General features: G+C 37.5%; 3 protein-coding genes across 3 annotated transcripts in view; 2 read left to right on the top strand and 1 right to left on the bottom strand.

Annotated features, from left to right (window-relative positions):
* LOC139974730 (sodium/potassium-transporting ATPase subunit beta-1-like) overlaps positions 1-4,948 on the top strand; it is a 30,368-nt gene extending 25,420 nt beyond the window's left edge. The window contains exon 6 of the mRNA XM_071982104.1: positions 403-4,948. Coding sequence (XP_071838205.1) covers positions 403-678 — 276 coding nt within the window. The 3' untranslated portion in view covers positions 679-4,948. The remainder of the gene's footprint in view (positions 1-402) is intronic.
* Positions 4,949-11,276: 6,328 nt separating this feature from the next.
* LOC139975264 (transcription initiation factor TFIID subunit 9-like) lies at positions 11,277-17,129 on the top strand. Its single transcript, XM_071983026.1, has 5 exons — positions 11,277-11,442; positions 12,413-12,549; positions 13,313-13,447; positions 13,843-13,951; positions 14,898-17,129. The coding sequence occupies exons 1-5, from the start codon at positions 11,325-11,327 to the stop codon at positions 15,023-15,025; spliced, it is 627 nt and encodes a 208-aa protein (XP_071839127.1). The 5' UTR covers positions 11,277-11,324; the 3' UTR covers positions 15,026-17,129.
* LOC139975261 (uncharacterized) lies at positions 17,054-26,021 on the bottom strand. Its single transcript, XM_071983022.1, has 7 exons — positions 25,761-26,021; positions 23,230-24,981; positions 22,203-22,305; positions 21,674-21,836; positions 20,888-21,013; positions 19,710-19,976; positions 17,054-18,996 (listed from the first exon to the last, which is right to left on the bottom strand). Exons 2-7 carry the CDS (start codon positions 24,962-24,964, stop codon positions 18,886-18,888), a joined length of 2,505 nt encoding a protein of 834 aa, XP_071839123.1. The 5' UTR covers positions 24,965-24,981; positions 25,761-26,021; the 3' UTR covers positions 17,054-18,885.
* Between the last annotated feature and the right edge of the window lie 48 nt (positions 26,022-26,069).

The raw sequence follows: 26,069 nt of genomic DNA, 5'->3' as shown, positions 1-26,069 counted from the left end.
ATAAGGTATGATTGGAACTGCAAATCTCCAAAACATCTGAATTAGCTTCATTGTTTCCTTGGCTTTCATGGGGGTTTTGGTTTTTTAAGGCAAATCTTGTAGATTATTCTGAAGTCTTTCAATCATTAAGTAAACTGAAACATCAAAACCTTACTTTATATTAAAAAAAACCAGTTCACCAAGAAATGCTAAGCTCCAAAATATAGGCTGAAAATTTGGTATCATTTGAATTGGGGTGGGGGGGCTGTGACTTGTAAGTCACTTTCAATGGATGTTTGCACAACGTTAGTGGATGCCAAAAAAAACTGTTGAAAATTGCTTTAGGTAGGTCAATAACTTTGTAATGAGGTAGCAGTATAAATATAATTGTGACTACATGTTGTCGTTGAATTCATCTTGTAGGATGCTGATGATGACAAGGTTTTGGAGAGTTACACACTCTACCCAGCGGCTGGTATATCCTTTGGTCACTACCCGTACAAAGTCGGAACTGATAAGGAGGAGCAAGCCAGGTTCATCAATCCCATTGTAGCTGTTCAGTTCTCCTTTGAGTTGGACAAGAAAATCCGGATAACCTGCACACCTTTAGCTGGGAACCTGAAGCCTCAACCTGGCATCTACAATTCAGATGCGCCCGTCGACTTCACCGTAGAGTTTTTCATCGATTCAGAAAAGTAACCCAGGTTATGAGATACACATTATAATTGTCGGACGGTGAGAAAATTCAGATCGTTCGAGCATCAGTCCAGTGAAATTATTCCATGGGATGCATTTAGTTCATAGTTTTATCCTGATATATTCCCCCTCCCTCCCCCTCCCTCACCACCTTCCAAATGCCCAACCCCTTCCTTTCCCTTCCTCCCTCCCTCCCTGTCAATGTTTGACTCAACATTCTGTGATTCCTGATAGAGCTTTATTGAACAGCATTGCTGTGGAACATTACTTTTGTCATAAAATTCACTGTAATTGTATTCACACTAGAGTTGTCAGTGCTTCGTATTAAACCATTCATACCTGGAAGTGTCAAGTCAGATATACAGTCGATAATTTTTTTCTCGATATAATAGTTCTTCCCGTACCTAGCTCCCACTCACTACCTGATTAGCTTTACAAAAAAAAAAATGGAACTTTGGGTGTATAGCATCGTAGGTGAAAACTACAATTTTGTATCGTGTGACTCGATGCAAGTTTTTATCTCTCTCAAATTGAGACGAACGAGATGGAGACACATCTGCACCTGTGTTGGTGCTAAAGGATAGATCACCAAAGGGCATTTGTTTTAGTATAACTGAGAACAGCTATATCAAGTACATGAAAAGAATATCATGGAGAAGAAAAACAGCTTACAACTGGTCATGTTTTTTTTTTTTTTTAACACCATATAATAACTGCTGGGAATTTAATTTCTGGTAGGCCTGACTTTGGTTAGGAGGTTGTTTTGGGTAGTTCAGAGCCTAAATGACATGTTTAATGTGAGATTAAGTAGAATAGCATCACAACTGGAGTTTTAAAGACTGGACAAAATTAATGAGAGCAAATGGATAATGAAATAATACTCTACTTCCATGGAGAGTTAGGGTCATTACTTCTGAATCTGTTGATTTGTTCGTTCTGCAGTGCTCGGTGTGTTCTTGAAATTCAGTTAGCGGTAGATAGTGGCAATAAGCTGCAAGAGTGGTGACGGTTGTTTAACTGCCAATGTAAGAATTGTATGGCCCGCTGAACGGACATTTCCAGATGGTTGAAGTTGTATCGTTAATGTACATAAGATGGCCGATGGAAAATGCTGTAAAGAAGGATAAGAATTCACATTGTTTGATGGAGAAATGTCTCATTACAAATGAAAAAGTCCAATTTTTTTTTATATAAGTATACAAAGAAAATATACACGAGGGACAAATCACAGACTGTAACAATGTCTCATCAAGGACTCTTTCCAAACGTCGTTTAAGTCGCTAATTTGAAACTTCTGTCCAGCCAATCACAGGAAGGAATATATTATAAGTCATCCTCTGTGGGTGCTGTTGATGTTGAAACATGTAATTATAAACGAATACATGGTGCTTCTTTTGACTTTGTACGTGTAAGATTGTAGGCTGGTAAAGGTTAAGTTCAAAAGTAAAGCTGGACCAATCAGAAAATCACCAGGACCTTCATGCATATTCATTACCTTAACGATGAAAGCCAAAAGTGACAGAAAGTTTGTCTTTTGGATTCTTAGTTGGGTTCAACTATAACTGGAGTCCTGTAAAAAGTTATTCGAATGAGAATACCTTGGAATTAAAGTTGATTTGAAATCGAATGCATTTACTTCTTCAATATTGTGTTAGTATTAATGAACACAAGGAACAATCTGTGTAAGGCCAAGGAAGTTAGTCAATTGCTGAAAATAACTTTTACCATGCAAAGTTTGGTTCTTAGTACACAAATTTAAAGTGTCAGACATTAAGGCCTGTAGACAATTTGACTGAGAAAGGTGTCTGTTGTTTTACACAATTTGAGCCAGCCAAAGACGGACAATTAATTTTGCTCATTAATTGCTATAAACCGCAACCAAAAAAAATTAATAAATGAAAATAATCCAAAAAAAAATTAGCAAAATAAACAAAAAGGAACTAAAATTCTTAAGAAAAATATTTTGGAAAAGACATCATTGTGACACACCTATGTTGTACATAATAATATGTTCAAATTTTTACCTTGTACAGAAAGTAGAATGAGAAAATCATAACAAGAGATATACCTCTGTAGCTTTTGAGGCAAATCTAGTCATTAAAACCAAATATTTTAAGGATGAACTTGTTTAAAATGCATTGATTTTCATCTTGAGAAGTTCTCGTCCATTATCATAGGGAGTTTGCGAATTTTAAATTTTCTCAACACATTTTAATTCCTGTTTAACAAGTTTCTTTGCATTTATTTGTTCAAGTCTCTCCTGGGTGTTTAGTTTGATTAAAGATTGAAAGAAGAATTTCCTTCATTGCCGTTTGGACAGTTTAAATGCTATCATCATCATCATCATCATCATCATCATCAACATCAACAACATCAACAGCGGAGTGTATAGCCTAGTGGTTAACGCCGGCATCTCCCAGTCATGAGATCCCCGGTACTATTCCCGCCGACAGCAATTTGTGTCGTCTGGCCAAGGGTGTTGTTCAATAACAACTTCCCGACATGGACGTTAAATGGATGTGTGCCGAGAGATTGGCTTCGGTCAGCTTGCGAGTCTATAAGCCTCCATGGCTTCTTTCGCGAGTTCCTGCTTGCGGGAAGATCACATATACATACATACATACATACATACATACATACATACATACATACATACATACATACATACATACATACATACATACATACATACATACATACATACATCATCAGTGTAGTCAATACAGGTTTTCAACTCGTGCAAAAAAATTGCCGATGTCAAAAATCAATGAGTTTAGTAATGAACAATTCGAAGATTAACTTGGCTTCGATATTTCTGGCTGATAACGGTAGATGGTGATGATTGATAGCAAACAGGTGAATATTAGCTGCCTAAGTATGTATACATAAAGCTTTTGATTGAGGTGTAGGTATTGTAGCTTTCACTGGAAATATTGAAAAAAACTTTTTATGTGCAGTGTGTAGTTCTGTGGAGGCTTAATGCCTTTAGCAAACCAAAACTGTATATTTAGCTCTGTGATAACCTTTACCAAATGTCATATATATATATTTTTATATATATATATATATATATATATATAAATATGGTAAAATATATAGTTCTGTGGTGAGTGCACAGTCCAGTTAGTATTCATGTCAGCTACAAGATATTTTATTTCAACAAATTGATTCTATGAAGTTTTTTCCCCTATATGTTTTTTTTGTGTTCCTTTTTTTTTCTTCTCACTTTTGTTTCTTTATATTTGTAAGAGAATGTTTTATCTTGCAATCAGAAGGGTATCTAGTCAAAAGAACTGTATTATTGGTGTGATAAAAAATGATTAATATAAAATAGAAAAATATCATTTTAGTTTTTAGATTATTTACTCAAATGGATTTTCCCCCCTTTTTTTCCTCTCTCTCTCTCTCTCTTTTTTCCCCCTCGTCTTTTGCTCGGTCCATTTCCCACAATTTATTTCAAATGATTTCTATGTAACAGTTTGTAATGCAAATCAATAACTATGCATATGACAGTGTCGATGGGGAATGTTTTCGGCAATAGGTCCAAAAAATTTGCTTGGTTAACGAGTTGTATTTAAGCAGTCGACTTTGTAAAACACAATGAACTGATGGAAGCCTTTGTCAGTAAGCAGTTGAAGAGTAAGACAAACATCCTATTGTACTACACACATATATATCATGGCTACATTAGCCCAATGATGCTTTCACGGGGGTCGTCGTACTGTCAATACATATTGGTGATTTTTTTTTTTGGTATCCTTTTTCTTCTTCTTTTTTCGACTGTCATTTGACAATACAAAACTAATAATGCAGACCACAAAATAAGGCTTTTTTAGTCTTTGGTTTTGGGGTTCTCATCTTTAAATAATAACTTCTACTCCCTCCATTGACTTACCATCAACCGATTTGGACTGCTGAGTTATTTTCAGCTTCACAGAACACATACGAGTATGTCAACACTGTGCATGTTTTGGTTACAATACCAAACTCTATATGTACAGGGATCTGTGGTGGATGTGTGTTAAATGATTAGTTGAAGGACAATTTTGCCCAATTTTTTTTTCATGCAAGGCCATCAAGTTTGATATGCTTGCTATATTTGAATCTGCTCTGTCTAGTTGATGTTATTATTTCACCCCCTCTTTTGGTGACTGACTGGTATTTTTTGTGCACATCTTGTAAAAGTGAAATGACTTCTTCTGTTGATGTTTTGCCATGTGAGATTGTGTTTAACGTATCACTTATAAGCAATACATAACTGTTAACGAAAGAATCCTTTTGTTTCATTATTTTGTTTGCGTACGTTTTCGGGGGGTGGGCGGGGCGGGAGATGAGCTTGGTAAGTTGAGCACAACAGCTTAAAGAATGCAATCATTATGCAGCTTTCATTACAAGAAAATTGCCTCATAACTCCCCACCACCACCCTGCACCCTCCCGAATTTACATATGATGACACTCTTAGCAGGTCAAAATCTTGTTGCTATGCAAAGTGTTTATGAAGCCCCACCATAGTTACCATAAATTCCCCTATTACTACAACACTTCAGCATTTTGTGTAGCTCATTGATGTAGGAAAGGAGAAAATATCCCCCTCCCACACCACTATTGGTTTTTCAGGGAAAGACTGTTTCTACAACCCTTCCCCGATTGCCATCCAAATTTCAAGAGGAGAATGGGTATTTTTAGACTGGAAAGTCAAAACTTGCAAATGAAAAATAGATAATTTGGGATAAGAAAGTCGCCATTTCCAGGTTTACATTCTACTGTATTGTATTCAATTATTCCTTCTAAAACACCCTCGCAATCTCACCCCCAACCTTCGTCACTTTTGGAAGCTCGCTACACCTTGTCTCCAGCGTGACTATTCTAAATTGCAGATCTGTTGTGGGAATAGGAAGTACATATCCTTTGAGTTAGCATACTCCTGTAATTGCCCTATTGACTTGCAAACTAAGTTGTCAAAGTAATGTGGTATCCTTAGAAGTTCTTACTAGCTAAACCCTACCCATTCCTGGATCGCTGAAAAGTTGGCCATTCATAGCACCACTAATTAATTTTTCCGTATCATGACCATGAAGATTTTCCGCTATGAGACCTTGAAGTTTTCGTCTCTTGTAAACAAACCTTGACTCAGTGTAGTAAACAGTTTTCGTACGCTTCCCCTAGGAAGCCTCACGTGGTCTAAAATTGAGCCAATTAACCCAAATGTTTGCACCACATGTACTTCCATTGAGTGCTCGGAGATCCAAGCCCCCACCCACCCCCCCCCCCAAGAAAAACAAAGGAAGGATTTTTGTTTGATATTACAAATAAAAAATATGGTCTTGGCATTTTCGGCACTCTTCCTGAGATAGGAGAACACATATAGAATCTATTGTAATATTGTGACGAGCCCGGCTCCTCCGATAGTAAAACTATATCGGGACTCGCGATAGAAAGGTACTGGGATATCTTGATGCCGTTTTTATGCTTCTTCAGGAGATGTCTCGAACGGGCGAAAACAATGAGTTCACACAAAAAACAATTTGACAAGATCGGATTTGATTAATGATTCGGTATAATTTCTTCTCTGTCGATTCTCTTTACAAATAAAACTAAATTACAATGATTTGACTTGACTTGACTCCGTCAATTAAACAATTAGGAGTGATGAAATAGTAACGAAGCAACGAACTGATCACGGAGCGCTGACGGAGTGATAAATTTGCTGATCAAGTGATAAACTTTCGGCCTCCTTTTTCTTATATACCATACTTCTACAAAATCCCTCTGCGCACAATCAGTAGGCAGCCAATAACCTGACCATCCTGTACTAACTTAATGATATAAAAATAAGTGCGCTGGCACTGATCTGCCCTGATTGGTTGGGAGTTTGGAAGTCCATCCCCCTTTCTATGGAAACTTCCATACCACGTGAGAGAACCTTCTCGAATGTTCCACAGACATAATGGAATCTATTTTGGGAAAAGGCCCTGTACCAAGATTCAATAAGATAGTTAAAAACTTCTCGTGGGAAAACTGAATCCATGACCTAGATAAATACATAAGAGGCCTGTAAGGTGTCTCGATGGAGTTTCTCGGTAACATCAAAGAGATGGTATCACTATTTCATAACATCCCCCTCAATCTTTTAAAATTTTTGGATACTCCAAAATTTTAACATCATACTGCTTTAACTTATCATTATCTCAAGAAGGTAGAGTACTGTAAGCACATTCACTAATATCCATTGACTTCAACAAATGGTCTTCATATATCTCAAAGGTTAACATCTTGGTTACGAATTATAAAAAATGATCATATGGTATATACATTGACACTATCTCCATGAAAATTTTTTGTGTACCTCTTCAATATTGATGACATCATATGATGTAATCAAAAAAAAGTATCACTAAGGTATCTCAAAGTTACTTGACACAGCAAAATATGCAGTATCTCTTACAAAATACATTTATGCATTTCATACATCAATAATACATTTATATCAAAAGTGAAATCATGCCGTGATTGGGGAGAGATCAGAGAAAACTAGACTTAGTTATCTTTTAACTGAACAGAACACCTCAGCGTTCCATAAAAAATTCGTATATTAAAAAAGAAACCTTAAAATATTACAAACTCATTTACAAAAGCTCCTCTTTAATGAAGGCATACAGTAGTTTCAAAACTGTTTTGAAACCTTGTGAATCATATACATCCACTTCAAGAAAATCAAGAAAATGTGACTCGATAGCATGGTGACCCTAGGTATGCACTCCGAAATGATCTAGTAAAGTACCAAAGTACTAGATATTCGATACCATAAGAGACCCCCATAGACTATGACATCAACAAATCTTTCTTCAAATCCCAAATAATGAGCTTCGGCTAAATCTGCATCAATTATATCGCCCTGAAATCGTGATGGCAAAAAATCAGTGGGCCTATGTTTCTGCATAACATTAACAGAGGTCGAAGTTTCCTGTTCACTGACGGACATTATGCCGCATACAATTAGGCTAGTTATGAGTATACAACATGAGCCTCTACTCAATTGAACACACTATCGACCGCAATTAAATACAAATAACAAATATGCAATACATGGACACGATTAAAATAACTTATCGTTACACTCTGATCTCAAATAGGGGTTGGGATACAAATTGGCATGATTTCACTCACCCTTAAGTTTAACTAAGAACTGGTAGTGGAACTGCAAACGATGACTGAAGCCCCTCGGTTAGCAGTAGTAGTAGCGGCAGGTAGTAGCAGTAGCAGGTGGGTAGTAGCAGGTGGGCCTACATCTCGTATGCTGCAGATTCGTTCGCCGTTGACATCGGGTAGAGTCTAGGCTTAGATCGCGAAAATGTTCAGTTCTGATGTTTAGAGCTGTAGTATTCTAAGTACTAGTTGCGCGAATGTTCAAACGCGAACTGCATGCTGGGTTGATTAACGTTAGTGTACAGATCTGCAGTGGTTCCGGCATCCGTTGTACAAACTTAGGCTAGTGAAGGCTGACTTCCCTCGTAGAGTGTGTATGTTAGGCAAGGTCGTGAACATACGTTGTGTTCCTCGTTAGGTCTTCGGGCCAAAAAAATCCTTCTGTTCGTTATTGATCGTAACGAACGAAAGTTGTGAAAAGTTCCGTTTTTGTTCCTGAAGAAAGCAACCGACCTCCACCATGTAATATTGTGACGAGCCCGGCTCCTCCGATAGTAAAACTATATCGGGACTCGCGATAGAAAGGTACTGGGATATCTTGATGCCGTTTTTATGCTTCTTCAGGAGATGTCTCGAACGGGCGAAAACAATGAGTTCACACAAAAAAAAATTTGACAAGATCGGATTTGATTAATGATTCGGTATAATTTCTTCTCTGTCGATTCTCTTTACAAATAAAACTAAATTACAATGATTTGACTTGACTTGACTCCGTCAATTAAACAATTAGGAGTGATGAAATAGTAACGAAGCAACGAACTGATCACGGAGCGCTGACGGAGTGATAAATTTGCTGATCAAGTGATAAACTTTCGGCCTCCTTTTTCTTATATACCATACTTCTACAAAATCCCTCTGCGCACAATCAGTAGGCAGCCAATAACCTGACCATCCTGTACTAACTTAATGATATAAAAATAAGTGCGCTGGCACTGATCTGCCCTGATTGGTTGGGAGTTTGGAAGTCCATCCCCCTTTCTATGGAAACTTCCATACCACGTGAGAGAACCTTCTCGAATGTTCCACAGACATAATGGAATCTATTTTGGGAAAAGGCCCTGTACCAAGATTCAATAAGATAGTTAAAAACTTCTCGTGGGAAAACTGAATCCATGACCTAGATAAATACATAAGAGGCCTGTAAGGTGTCTCGATGGAGTTTCTCGGTAACATCAAAGAGATGGTATCACTATTTCATAACACTATGTGGCGAATGCCACCTGCAACCACCAGTGTCTTCATATGTCTACCGATCATTGACTGAACATAAGAGATCCATCCTTCCATATCAAATTACTTCATGCTACAATGTGCCTGCATCGAAAAGTTCTGATCGCACAACTTGAACAAGTTTACTTACTAATTTGAATGGCTATCAAAACGGTGGATACAGAGGGGGGGGGGGGGGTGGGGGGAAATAATCGTAATAAAATATGGTCAATTCGATAATTTGATGGCCGGTTGAAACTGCAATCGATGCCTTCATGGTCATTCACGGATGGCAAAATTGATGTTCAAGAATTTTCGATTTCCCATTTTTTAGTTTCCTTGGGAAGACGTCATGAAATATTCTTTTGTAAGGGGGAAAACTAGCCTTGTTTTGTTTGAAGGTTTTCGTTATATTGCAAGACCACAACAAAACACAAATAGGGCACTTTCCCTTTGATGTCTTCATACATGGCTCATTATTTTCCTTAAAATTTGACAATCTTTTTATAATCTTGTTTGTTTTTCCTTGAAACGTGCTTTACCAGTCAAAACGTCCCTTTACCAAAACGTCCCCGTACCAAAACGTCCCCGCTTTTGGTCAAAACGTCCCCGTTGGTCAAAACGTCCCCGTTGGTCAAAACGTCCCTGTAAGTCAAAACGTCCCCGTCTATCACATTCATTCATAGTTGTGAATATATATTAATTTTAAGTTATAATTTGGCTAAGTTATAGGCATGCAAGTTGGATTACAGGCGCTAAATAAATCATAAGGGACTATATCGTTTAATTATATTTGGTATGAAAAAGGTATATCGCTATATGTTTTTCAGTGAATTAACGAATTAAGGAAAACAACAAAGATAATACAAGAGGAATTAAAAAAGAATTTGGATGCGTATACTATACAATATATATATATATATATATATATATATATATATATATATATATATCTGCTTAAAACTGTGTTTTCAACCTAAACCTATGCTTACCCTTACTCTTTGATTTGAACTAAAAACATCCACACTTGCATTCCAACTGATTATAATAGCGGGGACGTTTTGACTCACGGGGACGTTTTGACTGCGGGGACGTTTTGGTAAAAAGCGGGGACGTTTTGGTCTTAAAAAAGCGGGGACGTTTTGGTAAAGGGACGTTTTGACTGGATACCGAAACGTGGTACAATTGGAATATCCTCTTAACTGCCATTATAATCTGAATTAAAAAAAATCAAAATGTTTTCAATAATATAATAAAGAAATACAGAGAAGTAGGCCTACGTTTCCAGCTGTGTGGATGTCGACAGACACTTTCATGAAATGTTAACAACCTTTCATATTTTTTGCTCTCTTTCCGCCACATATGACTTGCCACTCAGTGTACGAATGACTTTGTAGATAAAACACTGGAGGGAAATTTTGGAGACATACGCGGGCCGATAAAATCCATTTTTATAGGTTGCCACTGATTGGACCTCGGCGAGCTACCTTCGGGAGTGTGCAATGATATTTTGTAACCAAATTAACGACAGTACCTACTTCCCCTTCCATCCCCGACCCCCGCCCCTCAGGGCCCTCACCCCCTCGTCATGATCCGTGATCAATTATTACCCGTGCATGTGAATAAATCGTGAAAAGTTAAAGGGCGATACATATTTCTAGGCTTCCCCTTCCATGGAAAGCAGTTCATGCATACTGCGCTTTTGCCCAATCTAACTGTTGGAGTTTTCTATGAATCCCTAATTGGTAACCAGTGTTACCAGAGTTAGCGTTTTTACACTAGATCTAGCGTTTTTAGTCATTGGGGTTCTAGCGCACGTTTTTTCTAATTTTGGTAATTCTAGCGTTTTTTGCCTAAAACTAGTTAAATTTACAAAAAATAGACCTTTTTTCAGATTTTTTAGACAAAATTCTTACTTGGAGACCCATCCAATTTATTTTGAGTATTTTTGCCCAATCTTCGGACTTTCCTACCGAAAATTTCCATATTTTTTTCAAATTTTCTGGGTCAGACTATCACTCAAATCAACTATTCAAAATCTATTTTGTGATCGGTGACCATTCATCCTACGAATCTGTTCTAAATTGACTCGAAACAACACGAAAGTTAGGGAAACTACCATTTACCGTTTTCTAGGGTTTTATTTTCGCAAATCTAGCGTTTTTTCGTCAATTGTCGCTGGTAACACTGTTGGTAACACAGTTCAAAACATATATGAAGACAAACCACCAAAATGGCTGTCCCGAAACCTCTTCCAAAAGATGCTGAAGTGATGGTTTCGATACTTAAAGACATGGGCGTTACGGATTATGAACCACGAGTCATAAACCAGATGCTGGAATTCACATATAGTATGATCTTCTTGTTTTCAGGCTATGTTTGTTTAGAAACACCGTCTAGCTTTCCCTTTACCATATCGCGTTAGGCCTAGTCCTTGTTGCAAGTTGACCCTAACGTTACCATGACTAGCCTATGCCTAATGTTAAGTCTGCTAACTGTACCTATGTGTGAAACTAACGTTATAGTAAGGCCTAACGTTAGGTTAGGCAAGCCTAGAGTTTTTTTGTTACGTTCATTAATATCAATGAGAGGTCTGTCGTTATGTACAGTGTCTGCCTCGTTTTATTTTTGGCTATAGAACAGAGGCAAAACATCATGACAAGAAATTGGCAGAACTCAATACCAATCAGTAAAAACTTCATTGTCATGTAAACTTGTATTTGTAAATTAGACCTGTCCTAAGCCTAGCACAAATGGTAGGCCTAACATACCAGCATTACCAGCTGTTATTGTTAATAGTAGGATGATTTAGCTTAATGTTTGGCTCTGATCAAATTTCTAACAGTCGGGCACAGTTTAAGCACACCTGAATAAACCAAATTGATTAATGCCTTTTTCTAGCATAATCAATTTTGACTTCAGACTTTAAATTGGTCAGACAGTAAACTAAATAGGTATTCCCTGAGTCTATTTCCTAGCCAAAAATTAAAACCATGAAAGAAAATCACAGATGTGTCTGTAATTTCTATTTGTTGTATATCTAGGCTAGTGCATTAGGCATTAGCTTTGAATACAACTAGATCACAGGGATTCAAACAGTTTCTTAGTTTAGTCATTGTACTGAAAACTTTGCAACATGTTTTAATTATTGGGCACACCAGTCAGAAGCTTATAATTGTACTCCTATATACTGGAATGGAGCAACAGTACATGTTCATGCTGGCTAGCTTACATATCCTCTAATGGTCAAAGTTTGGTATGACCAGTTTGTAACAAATACTGCATATAAGATACAGATCAACATATTGTTAAATTCTACAGAGTATGTCACAGATGTTCTGGAAGATGCCCAGGTGTATTCTGGTCACGCTGGAAGGAAAGACATTGATGCAGACGATGTCAAATTGGCCATACAAACCAGACTAGATCATTCTTTTACAATTCCACCACCAAGAGATGTAAGACATGGATTCATTTTAATCTACATTACTTATGGATCACAAAAGGCTCATCTCAGAAACTAATAGTTTTAAGAATTTGAGATATTTAAAGTAATATTTTAAAGTAGAAATAATGACCAGCACTCAACTTTTTTGTGGAGAATCTTTAAAGCCCAACTAGGAATAAATACAGATATTTTAAAAGTGTATTATTATTTTTAGGGCAGCAATTATTATTTTTTTCACTAAAGATTTTCTACCATTAGCTCATAAAGAGGTTGAAGTCAAGTATTTTCCAGGCTGTCAGTAAGTACCAAGAGGTTTTGAACTTGAACAGCGATTGCAAGCAAGATGTAATTCACAAGATAGTCACAAATAATAGCAAACTGTCAATAATGTGAGTGTTAAAATGATTTATCCATGTCACTTGCAGACCTCTGCAATCGCGTACTGTTTAGTAGCATGCACAGTCATTAGGTCTACATTATGTACTCCTATGACTTTTATCATATCATACCAAACTCTTAAAGGGTTTGAACATGGCAAATTTTACTACTATTAAGTACTATTAACATCGAGAAGAGGTGAGGTCAAAGTTCACATCGCAAGTCATTTGCAATCAAGCTAAGACCAGAAATATGAGACTCAACCTAGTCCCAAGTTACTGACTCAACTTTGCCATTAGCATTAACTGTTGATACATGAATATTCATGTGGGAATAAATCTTGGAAGTGACTGTGTTTACCCCTTCTTTTTTCTTCTTCTTCTTCTTCTTCTCAGTTTCTTCTTGAAATCGCCAAACAGAAGAACAACCTTCCACTCCCTGGTGTCAAACCCCAAAACGGTGTCCGTCTACCTCCAGACCGTTACTGCCTGACATCCACAAACTACAGATTGAGGCATTCACAGAAGAGGGTCAGTGCCTTTTGTTTGATCTGATATCCTTTCAAAATTTATGGTAGGCAGGGAGTTGATGCCTTCAAATAGAGAAGGACAATAAAATATGGTTAGTAAGTTGTTAGGTCATTCTCATTGCTTGCAGTGTCCTAGGCAGTGAAGGATTAGGTCCTGTGACAAATTATGACTCATCAAAGTGTAGACATATCCCCTTCCAACCCCCCCCCCCAGCCCAACCTGCCTAATCCTGTTTACCCCACTGGGTAAGTACCTTTTGATTGATGTTTTGTGTGAAGAAACGGTAGAAAACACTGGATGACATATGTCATTTATTCTTTGACTAATGTAGTACACTTCATCGTTCATAGTTTTCTGTTGTCCATGTTGTTTTTTAATTTATATTTATTGTGCAGGCAACACTGACGTTACCTACTCATCTGTCTGCTGGGAAATCTTCATCTGTCACTTTCATAGCCAGGCAAGGGCCAACATTTGGAATGAAGAGTTCGAATAAATCATCAGGTACAGCTGACAGCGAGGAAAAGAATATGCACTTCAGAGGGGTGTTTTTTTGTTGTAATGTAACAGTGTGACTGGACCTGATAGAAAGCTATGGACAGTTATAATGAAATAGTCAGATAAATATGGAACATAGTCGTGTAATATAAAGCTATGCAAACTCTAAGGAATATAGTTATATTATATGGGACATAGTTTATGTAATATGTTTAGTTATAGTAAAGTTATAGTATAGTATAGTTATGCAATATGGTATATAATTTTTGTCATATGGTTTTACAGTTAGGTAATATGGTATATAGTTATGTAATTTGATATGTAGTTATGTAATATGGTATATTGTTAGGTAGATAATGTGGTATATAGTAAGTAAGTATGGAGTATAGTTATGGAATATGGTATATTGTTAGGTAGGTAATGTGGTATATAGTTAGGTTATATAGTTATGTAAAATGATATGTAGTTATGTAATGTGGTATATAGTTAGGTAATATGGCATATAGTTATGTTGTATGATATATAGTTATGTTACATGGAAAATAGTTGTGTAACATAGTATGGAATATAGTTATGTAGATGGCACAGAAAGGTTAATAATTTATCACTTTACGTTAAATTTTGAAGTGTCTTAAAGAGTCAAACTGATAATTTGTTGATGTCTTTTAAAGACTTTTATCATACCCATCAGCTCAATTCCTCCACCCTTGACTTGTCATTTAGCCTCTGAAGAAGATCCTGCTAGGATTGAAATGTCAGGCCATCTTACTTTTACACATTCTATCACACAGGCTCTCTAGTGGATAAGCAGTTTGCTAACAGTTTTATTTTATCATGAAATATAGTTATATAATAATATGTAATGTTTATTGAACCAATCCAATTGCTTTTGATCAGATGGCTACAGATTTATTCTAAATTTCTTTCAAATTTATGCTCATCTTCACTTAAGGTGCGCCCAAGATGTCCGACTCATCCAGTCCCGGCGGAAGCAGTAAATCCCCAAAGATGAACATCATTTCTATGCCATCCTCAGCGATTCCAGGAGAGAAACGTAAGAGAGAAGATGAAGCAGATTGATGCAGGTCGGTTCCTGGTTACAATAGATGGGAAGATGTGAAATTGCAAGATGGTACCAACGCAGGTCCTCGTGGTAGTTAGTCACAGAACAGATGCATATTGGAGGACAAGTAAAACTGTCCTTTCGGATATTCATTTGTCCAGTCATCATCCTGACCGTTGACAATGACCGTCACCAGTACTGTCCACTGATAGTGATGGCGGTGTTGAGACGTTTCACCGCAGAATTTCATTCTGGGTTCCGGCCAAAGAAAAAAGAGGCTTGGACTGTCGTGGCAGGGATCACAACTTAAAATAATCTTTGTTGAAGCCTAGCCAGGGTACCATGCAGTACTTTTTCAGAAATTTTGGGAAAATTTCACGTTTACTTGTTTTCAGTGATTCCAGTTGTGATATTGTGTATTGAATGATACCTTCGGTATTGTACCACAAAATGCAGTACAAGATTGCTATACAAGTACAAACCTGTATGCAGTCTTTGCACACAGGAATCATAGTATTGAAAGAGCTTAAAGCAGCATTTTGCCTTCTTTTTCTATGATTTTTCTCAACCTCACTGACTCCACTCTGCTATAACGACATACATAACTAGCTTATCTATTTAAATCTTACTTCAAATGGTGGCATAAAAGTCGAAAAATTTGCAACTTTCTTTTTCTCCAAGATATTTTCCGTTGGGATCCCAATAAACCTCGCCCATAATATGACTATTTAAACGCTACGAACGTCATTGACCCAAACGTATTGCAACACCATGCTTGATTTGTGTAGTCTATATGGCAGTTGTACCAGGGAGTTCCGTAACAACTCCTTGGTTGTACCAACGCAAAGTCCTGAAACTATTTTTAGCAACGGCTCATAACTAAACCTGCATCTCTGATTGGTTGAATTCAAACTAGTGGGTTTGGGGGAACTGTATACGATTAATTTTAAATGTGGAATTTGTTGTGGACACTTTTCTCATTATCTGCAGATATCCTTAATTACTCGCCAATTAACGTTGTTGGCAGGGAAAAACTTGGCTAATATCTTAGTTTGCTGTTTTGTGATTGATATATGTAAAAAACTTCATGGACATGTCAAAAAAGTAGAAAACGGCGACCAAACGCTAAATGCTGCTTTAACATCTGAGCATTCAAAACTGTTACTGAAAAACTACATTATTCCCTGCATTTAGTCTTTCTGGTCTTTCATACTTAGTATTGACTGATTGATCAAGTTTACCCTGCCAATCATGTTGTTTGTCTAACTGTTGAAGTCTCAGTGAGCAGCTTTGCAGTGCATGGGCAAATTGAATTGACCAGAATGAACTAGGTCCTTGCATAATAGTCAGAAATAGCCAGACAATGCAAAAAACAGTTTCTCCAGGACAATGACTATCTGTTTTGGTTGGCGATATTTGAAACATTTTCATGTCGACTACATGTTGAGACAGAATTTTGGTTTGCCAAACTGATGCAGAAGGCAAGACGTGTGGCATATTTCTAACAATTTTGTGTTTTCTTTACTCTTTAGCAGTATTTGATGCTCTGAAATATTCAACAAAGGTGATATTCAATACAAACAATTATATCGTGGAATACAGAAAACTTCCAGTTTTTCACATTGATTTGCATGGAGTGGCATTTTGCCCAATCCAATGCATCACTGAAAAAATCTGCAGATGGTGTCTGTAATGTTGTGCTTGTTGATTTCGTTTCTCAGGATTTTGCTTTAAAGTTGATCCATAGTTTGTCAGAATCGATGCCTGTCAATGTATAAAACAGCTAATTGAAGGTACAACGTAAACAAAAGTATTAAGTTTCGTCAATAGTGCTGTTCTGGATTCATTTATTGCGTGTACGCCCAAGATTCAACATTTACTTTCCATTCGTATTTGAACGAGATTGTGAAATATGATACTGCTGGTAACTTTCCCACATTTGTCTTTACATCATTTGAATGGGTCGAGAATAGATCTTATATAAATGTCATATCTGAATTCAGAAACAGTTGACAAATTAAAGAAAGAACTAAATGTGCAACATATCTCTGTCAAAGGCATGATCAAATGCATACTGTATTGTAAATAAGAATGTATCAATAAAATGGATCTAGTACATTACTTCATATGTCTCTCTTTAACCTCTGGCTTGGTAACCATTTACAAAAAATTAAACTGAGTGACACATTTGATCAACTCTCTGCATGATAAACAATACATCTCTTGAGCTAAAACAATGGCATGAATATTCTGCAAATTTGCCAAGAGTAGTAACAATATATATGCAACGATCAATTAAATAAAACATTTAATTAATTAATTCCTTGTACTGTCACTCACCAATTTATGATGATAACATCAAAACAGACCCCACCCTCCCCCCCCCAAAAAAAAACAACGAGCAGACCCTCTATGCCATAAGGCAATGTAGTTGTACAATGTTGTTACACTTCTAAACTAGGCTGGCAACTGAAAATGAAATCAAAATGGAGGATATATCAACAACTTGAGTAGTTGACCCTCATCACCAACATGGGTCATGTCATCTTGCCTTGAGGGAAATCCTGCAGGTTTGAGTAGTTGACCCTCATCACCAACATGGGTCATGTCATCTTGCCTTGAGGGAAATCCTGCAGGTTATTCGTTTAACAATGTTCATATTTTAGAAACGTAATGCAATAAGTACAATTTTCAATACAGTTATTATTAAACTGACAAACAAGTCATTTGTAATGCAACTTTTTTTTTTCCATAGGTGTAATGCATATGTAAGGTGGCTTAATAGGGACATAAGGGGGGAAAAAAGTAAGTGTCCCCAAATATCAAAATGTTCACATTTTCAAAATATTGACTTTTTTTACATCATAACTCAAAATTTTGACTTTTTATCTCAAAAGTTTTGACTTTGCATCTCAACATTTGACTTTGCATCTCAATTTATTTTCTTTCCTATGTCCCTGTTAAGCCACCATACATATGTGTACCTGTCGTCATATAAGGAAGCCAGTACAGTACATGCTCAAGTAACAGTTGTAAAAACGTGTAGCTGCAGAATGTTCTGCAAATATCATACATTTGATTGGTAACTAACAATCTAAATCTTTTAATGAGAAATGTCGGACATTCATGCACTTGGCAGGAGGGTAATGTCAGATGGAGGAGAGGACACTTTAAGCAACCTTAGAGGAATCCCCTAATATGCATCTCTGTGCAGTCAACTTCCAACAACATGCCAGAATATGTAACTATATGAAATGCAAACCGCAGTGAACATCTGGTAACCTATCAAGTCATTTTGTGTGAGCTTTTGTCCCTTGACTGTTCTATACAATTAAGATCGAAACATATAACATTATTACATAAACCAACTTCTTGGAGACACAAATGCTACATATGGTGATTTTCAGCATATTTCAAAGACCACTTAGTCTTCTCCAAGGCCAAACAATTTCCAAACAATTTTGATAAGCTTACCAAGAAGTATTTGGGCTTAGGCCTTTCCATTTCATGACAGTTAAAATCACTTAAGGATGACAGTATGGTGCGCAACAAATGAGTAATCTTTACATTTCTACAGCTAAAATCAAAACATCTCTCATAATATTGCACCATATCATCTTAATTGAAAAGTATTACACATTTGTGGCCAGGATTTTATGATAACATAAAGCACCTTACTTGGAGAGTGGGACTTACAGTGTATTCTATTTCTAAGTGTGGGACCGCAACAGTTTTGAGAAGCCCGCCCTCAAATAGCTTCATGGACGTCCAGAAGAACATGTCATTACTAAAACAAACCCTTATAACACTACTGAAACCATTATTAAGCAAAATTACAAAGAAATGATCAAACTTTGAATACCAACAAAAAAATGACTTATAGTTTGAGATGCTTTTCGAGTAGTTCCTGCCTCATCTCTCGTCGAAATCCTGCTGCCTCTGAGTGAGAGAAGATAGCATGCTTCCCCATACCCAGTCTCTTTGCATACTGTGGACAAAAAGGGATATCAATAAAACATTTAGGTGATGGTGGATCTTTGTTATGTTGAGTTGACCTTTATTTCAAAATATGCTGGATTAACACTATCGTTCAAACTTGTCCACCACTTCTTTTGATGGCACAACTTCAGCAGATCCCTTTCTTATTCAGAGAATTGAAAATCAAATCTCTCTAGTTCTGGGATTGTCAAAATTTTCTGTATAATATCAAAGTCTGCACCCTTGAGAATACTAACCTTCCAACATTTTTCACCGATACAGTGAACCTTTCAAAGGTGCATCAAATAAGCATAGAAAATTTTTCCAAAACCGATACATTTATTCACGCCAACTACAGCGTCAAAGTTTACTGTGTAAAATACCTCTCCTTTACCCAGTTTATTGACCAGGCCCCACTATTGATGAATAGTGCCCTGTCAAAGGACCGCTGTCATATAAGAGCTTTTGAAGCAATTTCAAACTACACATTGAACTTGATTCCCATTCTTCCAGGCACATCAAATTTTTACCAATGTCCAATCTGTGATTTTGTATCCCTCTGTTACATTGCAAAGATCTTTGAGGACAGTGTAAAGTAAGTGATGTAAGGTTATTGGCTGAACACCCTTCTATTTATATCATATGAAATATATATCATTTTTAATGCAGTGTACACCTATTATTATCATCAGTGTCACGACATGGCTCTCTCGACCTTCTTACCTGACAGACAAACACTCCGCAGTCGCTATCATTCCTCTGTTGAGGGATACTGGCGCCGCTCTTCAGTACCCAGTCCGCCGGTGTTACACCCCTAGCGAGGGCTTCCTCTCTCATGTACTTCTGGACCTTGCTGGTGTATGTCTTGCCGCCGTGTCTCATGGAGTCGTAGAAGGTGATGGAACTAACGCCGGTGTCCACTACCACCAAACACCAGTGATGTCGGGAATGAATCGGGATCAAGATCAGCTGCTTGGAGAATATATCCGTCTGAAATGAGAGAACGTATTAAATGCAATGATCCACACAGCTAATCGAACCATTCGTCCCACGAGTTGTAGGCTTTGTACGATACATGACATCACTCGCTAAGGTCCTAACCTCTGAGTGAAAGAGTGAGTAATAATCATAATAATAATCAGGCAGTTATTTTCACAATGCTTAAGGGGCCACAAATGTGGGAGAAGCCCGCAAGGGCTTGTGCATTACAACTCAAACATCGGGTGGCCTCCAATTCAACATTTTAAGTCAAAGTTGGAATCTTTTCATTTTAAAGAGTCATGAAAAACCCACCTTACTATGACCCGGCCGGGTATCGAACCCGGAACCTCCCGATTGCTAAGCCTCATTGCTTCAAATGCCTCCAACTTTATCCACTCAGCCACAGCACGGGTATAACTATGGTTGAGCACTGTTTATCTCAAAGATTAATGGTTCACAAAATATGGGTCGATATTTTGCCAGAGGTCAGAAAATTTAATTAGTTGAAATTAATTAGTCTGCTGACAAAGATCAAGTAGGTTTAATTTTTTTTCTTAACCATGCGTGTTTTCATGCATTCTGGGCGTCAATTCTGAAGGGTGGGAGGTCGTGCGGGCTGCGGCTCAGTTCAGTCACATGGAAGCTTCTGGGTCATGGCCCTAAAAATGTGCAGACCACTGACATAGATAAGGTATGATAAAATGCATTGCTTCTCCTTGACCTATTCATGAACACTCTTCGGTTTGGGTGAATTGCAAGTGGTAGGCTGGACTAGATCAAACTGCTTCGGGGGGGGGGGGGGGGGCATGGGGGAAGTGAGCTGATGGGTATGATAAAAGTCTTTAAAAAGACATCAATAAATGATCAGCTTGACTCTTTAAAACACTTCAAAATTTAACCTAGAGTGATAAATTATTCACCTTTCTGTGCCATCTTTGCACCTGGCTGAAACCATTCTTAGAATAAACCTGGTAGAAGAAAGAACTCAATGGCAGAACTTCAAACGGAGACGTCTCCGCAATCAGGTGAAAATAGGCGTTAATGATCTGAGGAAGAAAGAACATATTGTTTTTGTTTATAACAACCATCCTGTCAACATAATCGTTATTTGTCATTTACATGTCAAGAAAACAAGGGGTTAACCCTGATATAAAAAAAAAAGGTACGGAGTCTATGGTTAATGTTCAAGTCATAAATAACAATAGTTTATTTGTGATTTAACTAACTAAGCATTATCATCATCACAGTTTCCCTTCTTGAGATAACGCATTTACATGGTTTTCAGTTTGACCTCTGGTGATCCCAAATGACCTTTGACCTCTACCAAAAAAATATGGTTCTTTTAAATAGCATGGAGCATCCACACACTAAGTATCAGATTCATTACGGTTTTCCCTTCTTGAGATATTGTGTTCAAGTTTTCACAGTTTGACATCTGACGACCCCAAATGACCTTTGACATCCACCAAAAGTAATAGGGTTCTTGTACTCAATATGGGGCTTTTCTAGGCCAAGTATGGTATCCCTCAAGGTTACCCTTCTTGAGAAATTGTATTCACAAGTAGTGTCACATACATACACACATACACACCCATGCACACGCACCACCACCATCGCATAGATTCCTTTTGCCTTCGGCAAGGAATGAAATACCCTTGCGTGAAGAATAAATGATACATGTTTGTTTTTTGATGTAGTCTTCTTACATTGTCGTTCACCCAGGCATCCTCCTGAAGACTGGAAATGTCTGACTGTGAGATGGCGTACCTGCCGACAGTCACCAGTACCCTGTCTTGCTCCACGGGGAGTGACGGGGGTGCGGATTCATTTGACGTCAGAATTACATACTGTTCCTCTATGTAACGTTTCCTGCAAGAAAGGAAAACTTAAGATTGAATATGAGGGATGTAACCCTATGTTAATAGTTAGCATGTCAAAACTAGTAGCATAATATGAGCTTCAAATTTAACATTCTACACCAACGAAATTAACTTATCACAAGAAACTGTATTAAACAAACTTACCAAAATGTTTAATTTCATTTTTACATATTATTCACAGGAAAATGTATGCAAATTTGACGGGGAAAATATGCTATCAGTGAACCGGGTCATGATGTGGTTTACTACCATTGGTGATATTAATCGTAATGCTAACCATTATACTTTTACCAAGTTTACATGAGTGTATACCAAAGCAATAAATTCAAGACCTGTACATTGCTGTAAAACTTACCATGGCCTTATTTTCTGACCAAAATCAGATATCAGGCGCTCACATACATCTTTCAATGTTGGTGTTGGAGCTTTGGAGCTGCTTCTACGTGTATCAAGAATATCTAAAAGATGAAGAAAGAAAAAAAAGCCACCTTCTTTTTCTGATCATAATAAAGGAAAGTCAAACTTCAAACTGTGTACACAACTACACTGTATGCGCGTGTACGGGATATAATACTGTAGCGGCACTCTTTAGACAGGACAAATTCTGGGAGAAGCTGACAACAATATGTGAATCGATAATAATTTAATAGGGTAGACAAAAAAATAGACAGTATGTTTTTCGATAGATAGACGCAGAATTAAAGAAGAAACAAAACAAGGGAACAGTAGCCAAACATGTGTCAACAAGAAAGGGATACGTAAATGCCTTCTTCAATATGTAGTTAAAGAAATCAGATTTCATTATAAAATGAACTAGAGGATTCTTTTGTGAAACAACTGGGGTTTAAAGTCACTGCTGATCGCGGGTCAACCCACGTTGAATTTACACTATAAATTGAACACAGAACGCTGGGTTTGGACCTTCTTGTGAGTCAAACCCCAGAAGTAAAGATTTCTTCTGGGGAACAGTCCAGCCACTGGGAAGGAATTCTTTTCTTTTTGCTTGGCTAAGTTCTCCAGGGTCGGGGCAGCTTCCCATTAAAGTCAGCTTTCCCTCCTCTTAGTTTTCATTATTTCTTCAGCACTTCCATTCTGAAAAATAATTTGCTTGCCTTCTTTACCCATACTACATTTATTTAAAATTACTGGTCTGATAATCAAACATTTATTTGCTAACCTGCAGCAGCTCAATCAGGCTTGTCCCCCCCCCCACCCCCTCCCTGCCACCTAACACAGCATGTTTGATCCTCCCTGATCCTGGTCAATCATAGGGTTCAAAATAGCAGGGGGTGGGGGGGGGGGGCCTGCATTTACATAAGAAACTACCTATTAACAAATAAACTCAGCAGGATATTTCTTTGCAAATAATTAGTCTTGCCTACCTGACATGCACGAAGTGATTTGCTCCCGTTTCAAAGATTTAGGAGTTGTTATTGACTCAATAATGACATCATCATCATCCTCATCATCTTCATCATCACCACCACCATAGTCTTCATCAACGAGGTCTCCGTAAGTGTCCATCTTTGAACGGATAGGTGTTCTTTGCAAATCAGCTGTGCCCATCTCTGTTTCTTGCTGCACGTGATGGTCACCAGTAGATCCTTTCACAGGAGATCTTTGGCAAGGATGTGAACTAGGAGTTGAACTTGAAGGTCTCAGCATTAACGAAAGCTTTTTATGGCGGTAATCCGTCCCGTTTTTCTCCCTCGGAAACGTCCTGGTCAAAGCTGATTTTTCGTCCAGGCTTTTCCTGTTGATCCGTTTGAGTTCTGCTTTCAACTTTTCAATTTGGTTCCGATGATACAAAGGCAACTGATCATTTGTTTTCTTTTTTGTACCATTCACGCTTGACCTGAAACCAGGAGAGTCACTGGGTTCATCTGCAGTGGGATGCATCTGCTGATCCTCATCCCCTAACATCTTGCTACGATCTCCCATGTTTCCTATTGAAGTCTTCCCACCCCTTTCCCCAGAATATTGCAAATACCCCATACTATTGCTAATTTCATCACCTGTCTGTTCAATGTCTTTCATCAAAAATTGATCGCCACTGATCTCCTGTTTGATACCTACTAACTTCGCAGATGATGTATCATCATTAATCATACTAGTTTTCATTCTCTGTTGTTCCTTCCAACCGGGACATCTATCGGGTACATTCAGTTTCGGGAGCGGACTGATGTCTCCAAAATCTTCTCTGATGTGCTTCTCCTTAGTTTTGTCTTCTTTGGCCTTCAATGAAGGTATGTTTAGTCTCTTCTTTGTTGTTCTAACATGCTTTAAAGTGACCTGCAAAGTTCTCTTTGGGTTCTGCTTGCCTAATTTTCCTTGTAAAGAAACTTGGACATCTGCAGCTGATCTGTCATGTTTAGTGGATCCTAAATTCTTTGTCCTCAAAACTTTCCTTTCATGATTTTGTCGCTTTCTCTTATGTAAGATGTAAGCGGCTTGTTTGTAGGATAACTTCTTCTTCTGCTTCTGTCTTCGTCTGTTTCTCATCTTTGACTGACGATCCTCAAAGCAGATCTTTCTACTACCAATACAATCTAATGACTGCTTAGTTCTTACTGTCATACAATCACTTCTCCATTGTTGATCACATCTCTGCCAATTAAAGCAGTGGTCGTCGGCCTCTGTTTCACTTTGTTCATGGCTAGGACAAACTTGTCTCACAAGTTTAGGAGGATGATCACACTTGGCATCTGAGTCATCAACACTTACACCACTGTCAGAAAAGCATTGGACATGCTCCGTACACAGAGTTCCTGCATCAATTGGCTTACACTCTCCCTGGTAATATAAGGTTGGGATCTTTGTCAATGAGAGGGTTGGATACTCTTCACTGTTGGTAGTTGGATATGTTGACAGATACTCTTCATCACCAGTGATGCTCTGACTTGTTGTTACAGAAAGAGTTTCACAAGATGGTACCTCATCACACTTAATCTTACAGATTTTGACGATTGGACTGTGCACCCTGCGGCTCTGATTTGATACAGATTTACTTCTCTTCACGTTGTCGAGTAAAGGCGTTTTCAATCTTGACAGATGAACTCTTAGTTTCCTATGGCATTTGATAGATCCATCTTTAACCTTTGTCATATCTTCTAGCATCTTACCATTACAACCAACTAGTATTTTTCCAGGAGAAAAAAAGAAGAGAAAGGTAATTAAGAACTAGATTGATTGCGGCACACCATAATCTATGCAGAGTTATCCATTACTGTTACCACAAATTGCAAGATCATTGAGATTTCACTAAAGTTAGCCTTCATATATAATTTATAACACATAATAGCCTTTTGCATTACAGTATATATGCAACTGGCACCCCTCTTACTCTAAAGAAAATTTCATCTAAAATTTACATGCTATCACAATTTGTGAAATGCCTGCATCTAATGCAATTTGTAATATTTATCCATACCAACATGTGATCAAAAAAATACAATATCATTGGGGGTATCTGGAAAGAAAGTGAAAACAAAGACCACACCGCTGGAATCATTCTGTGGTATGTTACGACTGTGAGGCTAATAATTCCAAGTACTGTACCTGTGACAGTGTGCTTGAAGATGAAGAAATTGAACACGGGCAATATGCCTACAACATCCAACCAATATTATAAAGCAAGATACTGAACCTTCCACAAATCCAATTTAAAACATGATATGGCTATAGTTGGTGCAATAATTTGTAATACTGCTTACCTGTCTTAAGCGTAGCCCTCGCCAACAGTAAAACAAAATTAAAATCAATGTAATAAAAAATATATAGGCCTAGGCCTAGTCTAACGTCAGATGTAACGTTAGGCATTACGTTAAAAGTTAAGCTCTCAGAGCATGAGTGAACTTATTTACAGATTAACCGTAGACATTAAAGCAGAAAGGTTCTTAACAGTTGCTCTTACTTGTCTTTGCGGTGATTAATTTGCTTTCTCATCATTTCAAACACGTTTTAATGGGCATATAAGTTCGGAGGCGGTCGGCCAAGGGGGCTGCCATTTTCAATCATATCATGAATGAAAATGTTTTAAGCGCAACGTATTTTAAATTATTGCATCAACTAAAACATATGAAATAATATATTCGTGAACAGACACAAAATATTATTTGTTAATTATTTTCTTCAGCAACATGAATCAAATATAATATGATTCATAAAAACAAGTTCAACAATTGCCTGCTCACTTCATGACGTCATTGTACAGCCTCGTACC

Source organism: Apostichopus japonicus, chromosome 10 (assembly GCF_037975245.1).
Source record: "Apostichopus japonicus isolate 1M-3 chromosome 10, ASM3797524v1, whole genome shotgun sequence".
In the NCBI taxonomy this organism is placed as follows: Eukaryota; Metazoa; Echinodermata; class Holothuroidea; order Aspidochirotida; family Stichopodidae; genus Apostichopus; species Apostichopus japonicus.
The sequence above is the reverse complement of the archived record's forward strand: the minus strand, read 5'-3'. Positions and strand labels throughout refer to the sequence as shown.

What these genes read in the sequence shown, in the direction of transcription:
- LOC139975264 (XM_071983026.1), top strand. Translation starts at nt 11,325, where the DNA reads ATGGCTGTCCCGAAACCTCTTCCAAAAGATGCTGAAGTGATGGTTTCG. An exon ending in GATGCTGGAATTCACATATA is followed by an intron (nt 11,443 to 12,412) that starts GTATGATCTTCT and finishes TAAATTCTACAG; the next exon opens with AGTATGTCACAGATGTTCTG. An exon ending in CAATTCCACCACCAAGAGAT is followed by an intron (nt 12,550 to 13,312) that starts GTAAGACATGGA and finishes TCTTCTTCTCAG; the next exon opens with TTTCTTCTTGAAATCGCCAA.
- LOC139975261 (XM_071983022.1), bottom strand. Translation starts at nt 24,964, where the DNA reads ATGCTAGAAGATATGACAAAGGTTAAAGATGGATCTATCAAATGCCAT. An exon ending in ATGCCTGGGTGAACGACAAT is followed by an intron (nt 21,014 to 21,673) that starts GTAAGAAGACTA and finishes TTTCTTCCTCAG; the next exon opens with ATCATTAACGCCTATTTTCA. An exon ending in GCGGAGTGTTTGTCTGTCAG is followed by an intron (nt 18,997 to 19,709) that starts GTAAGAAGGTCG and finishes TTTTGTCCACAG; the next exon opens with TATGCAAAGAGACTGGGTAT.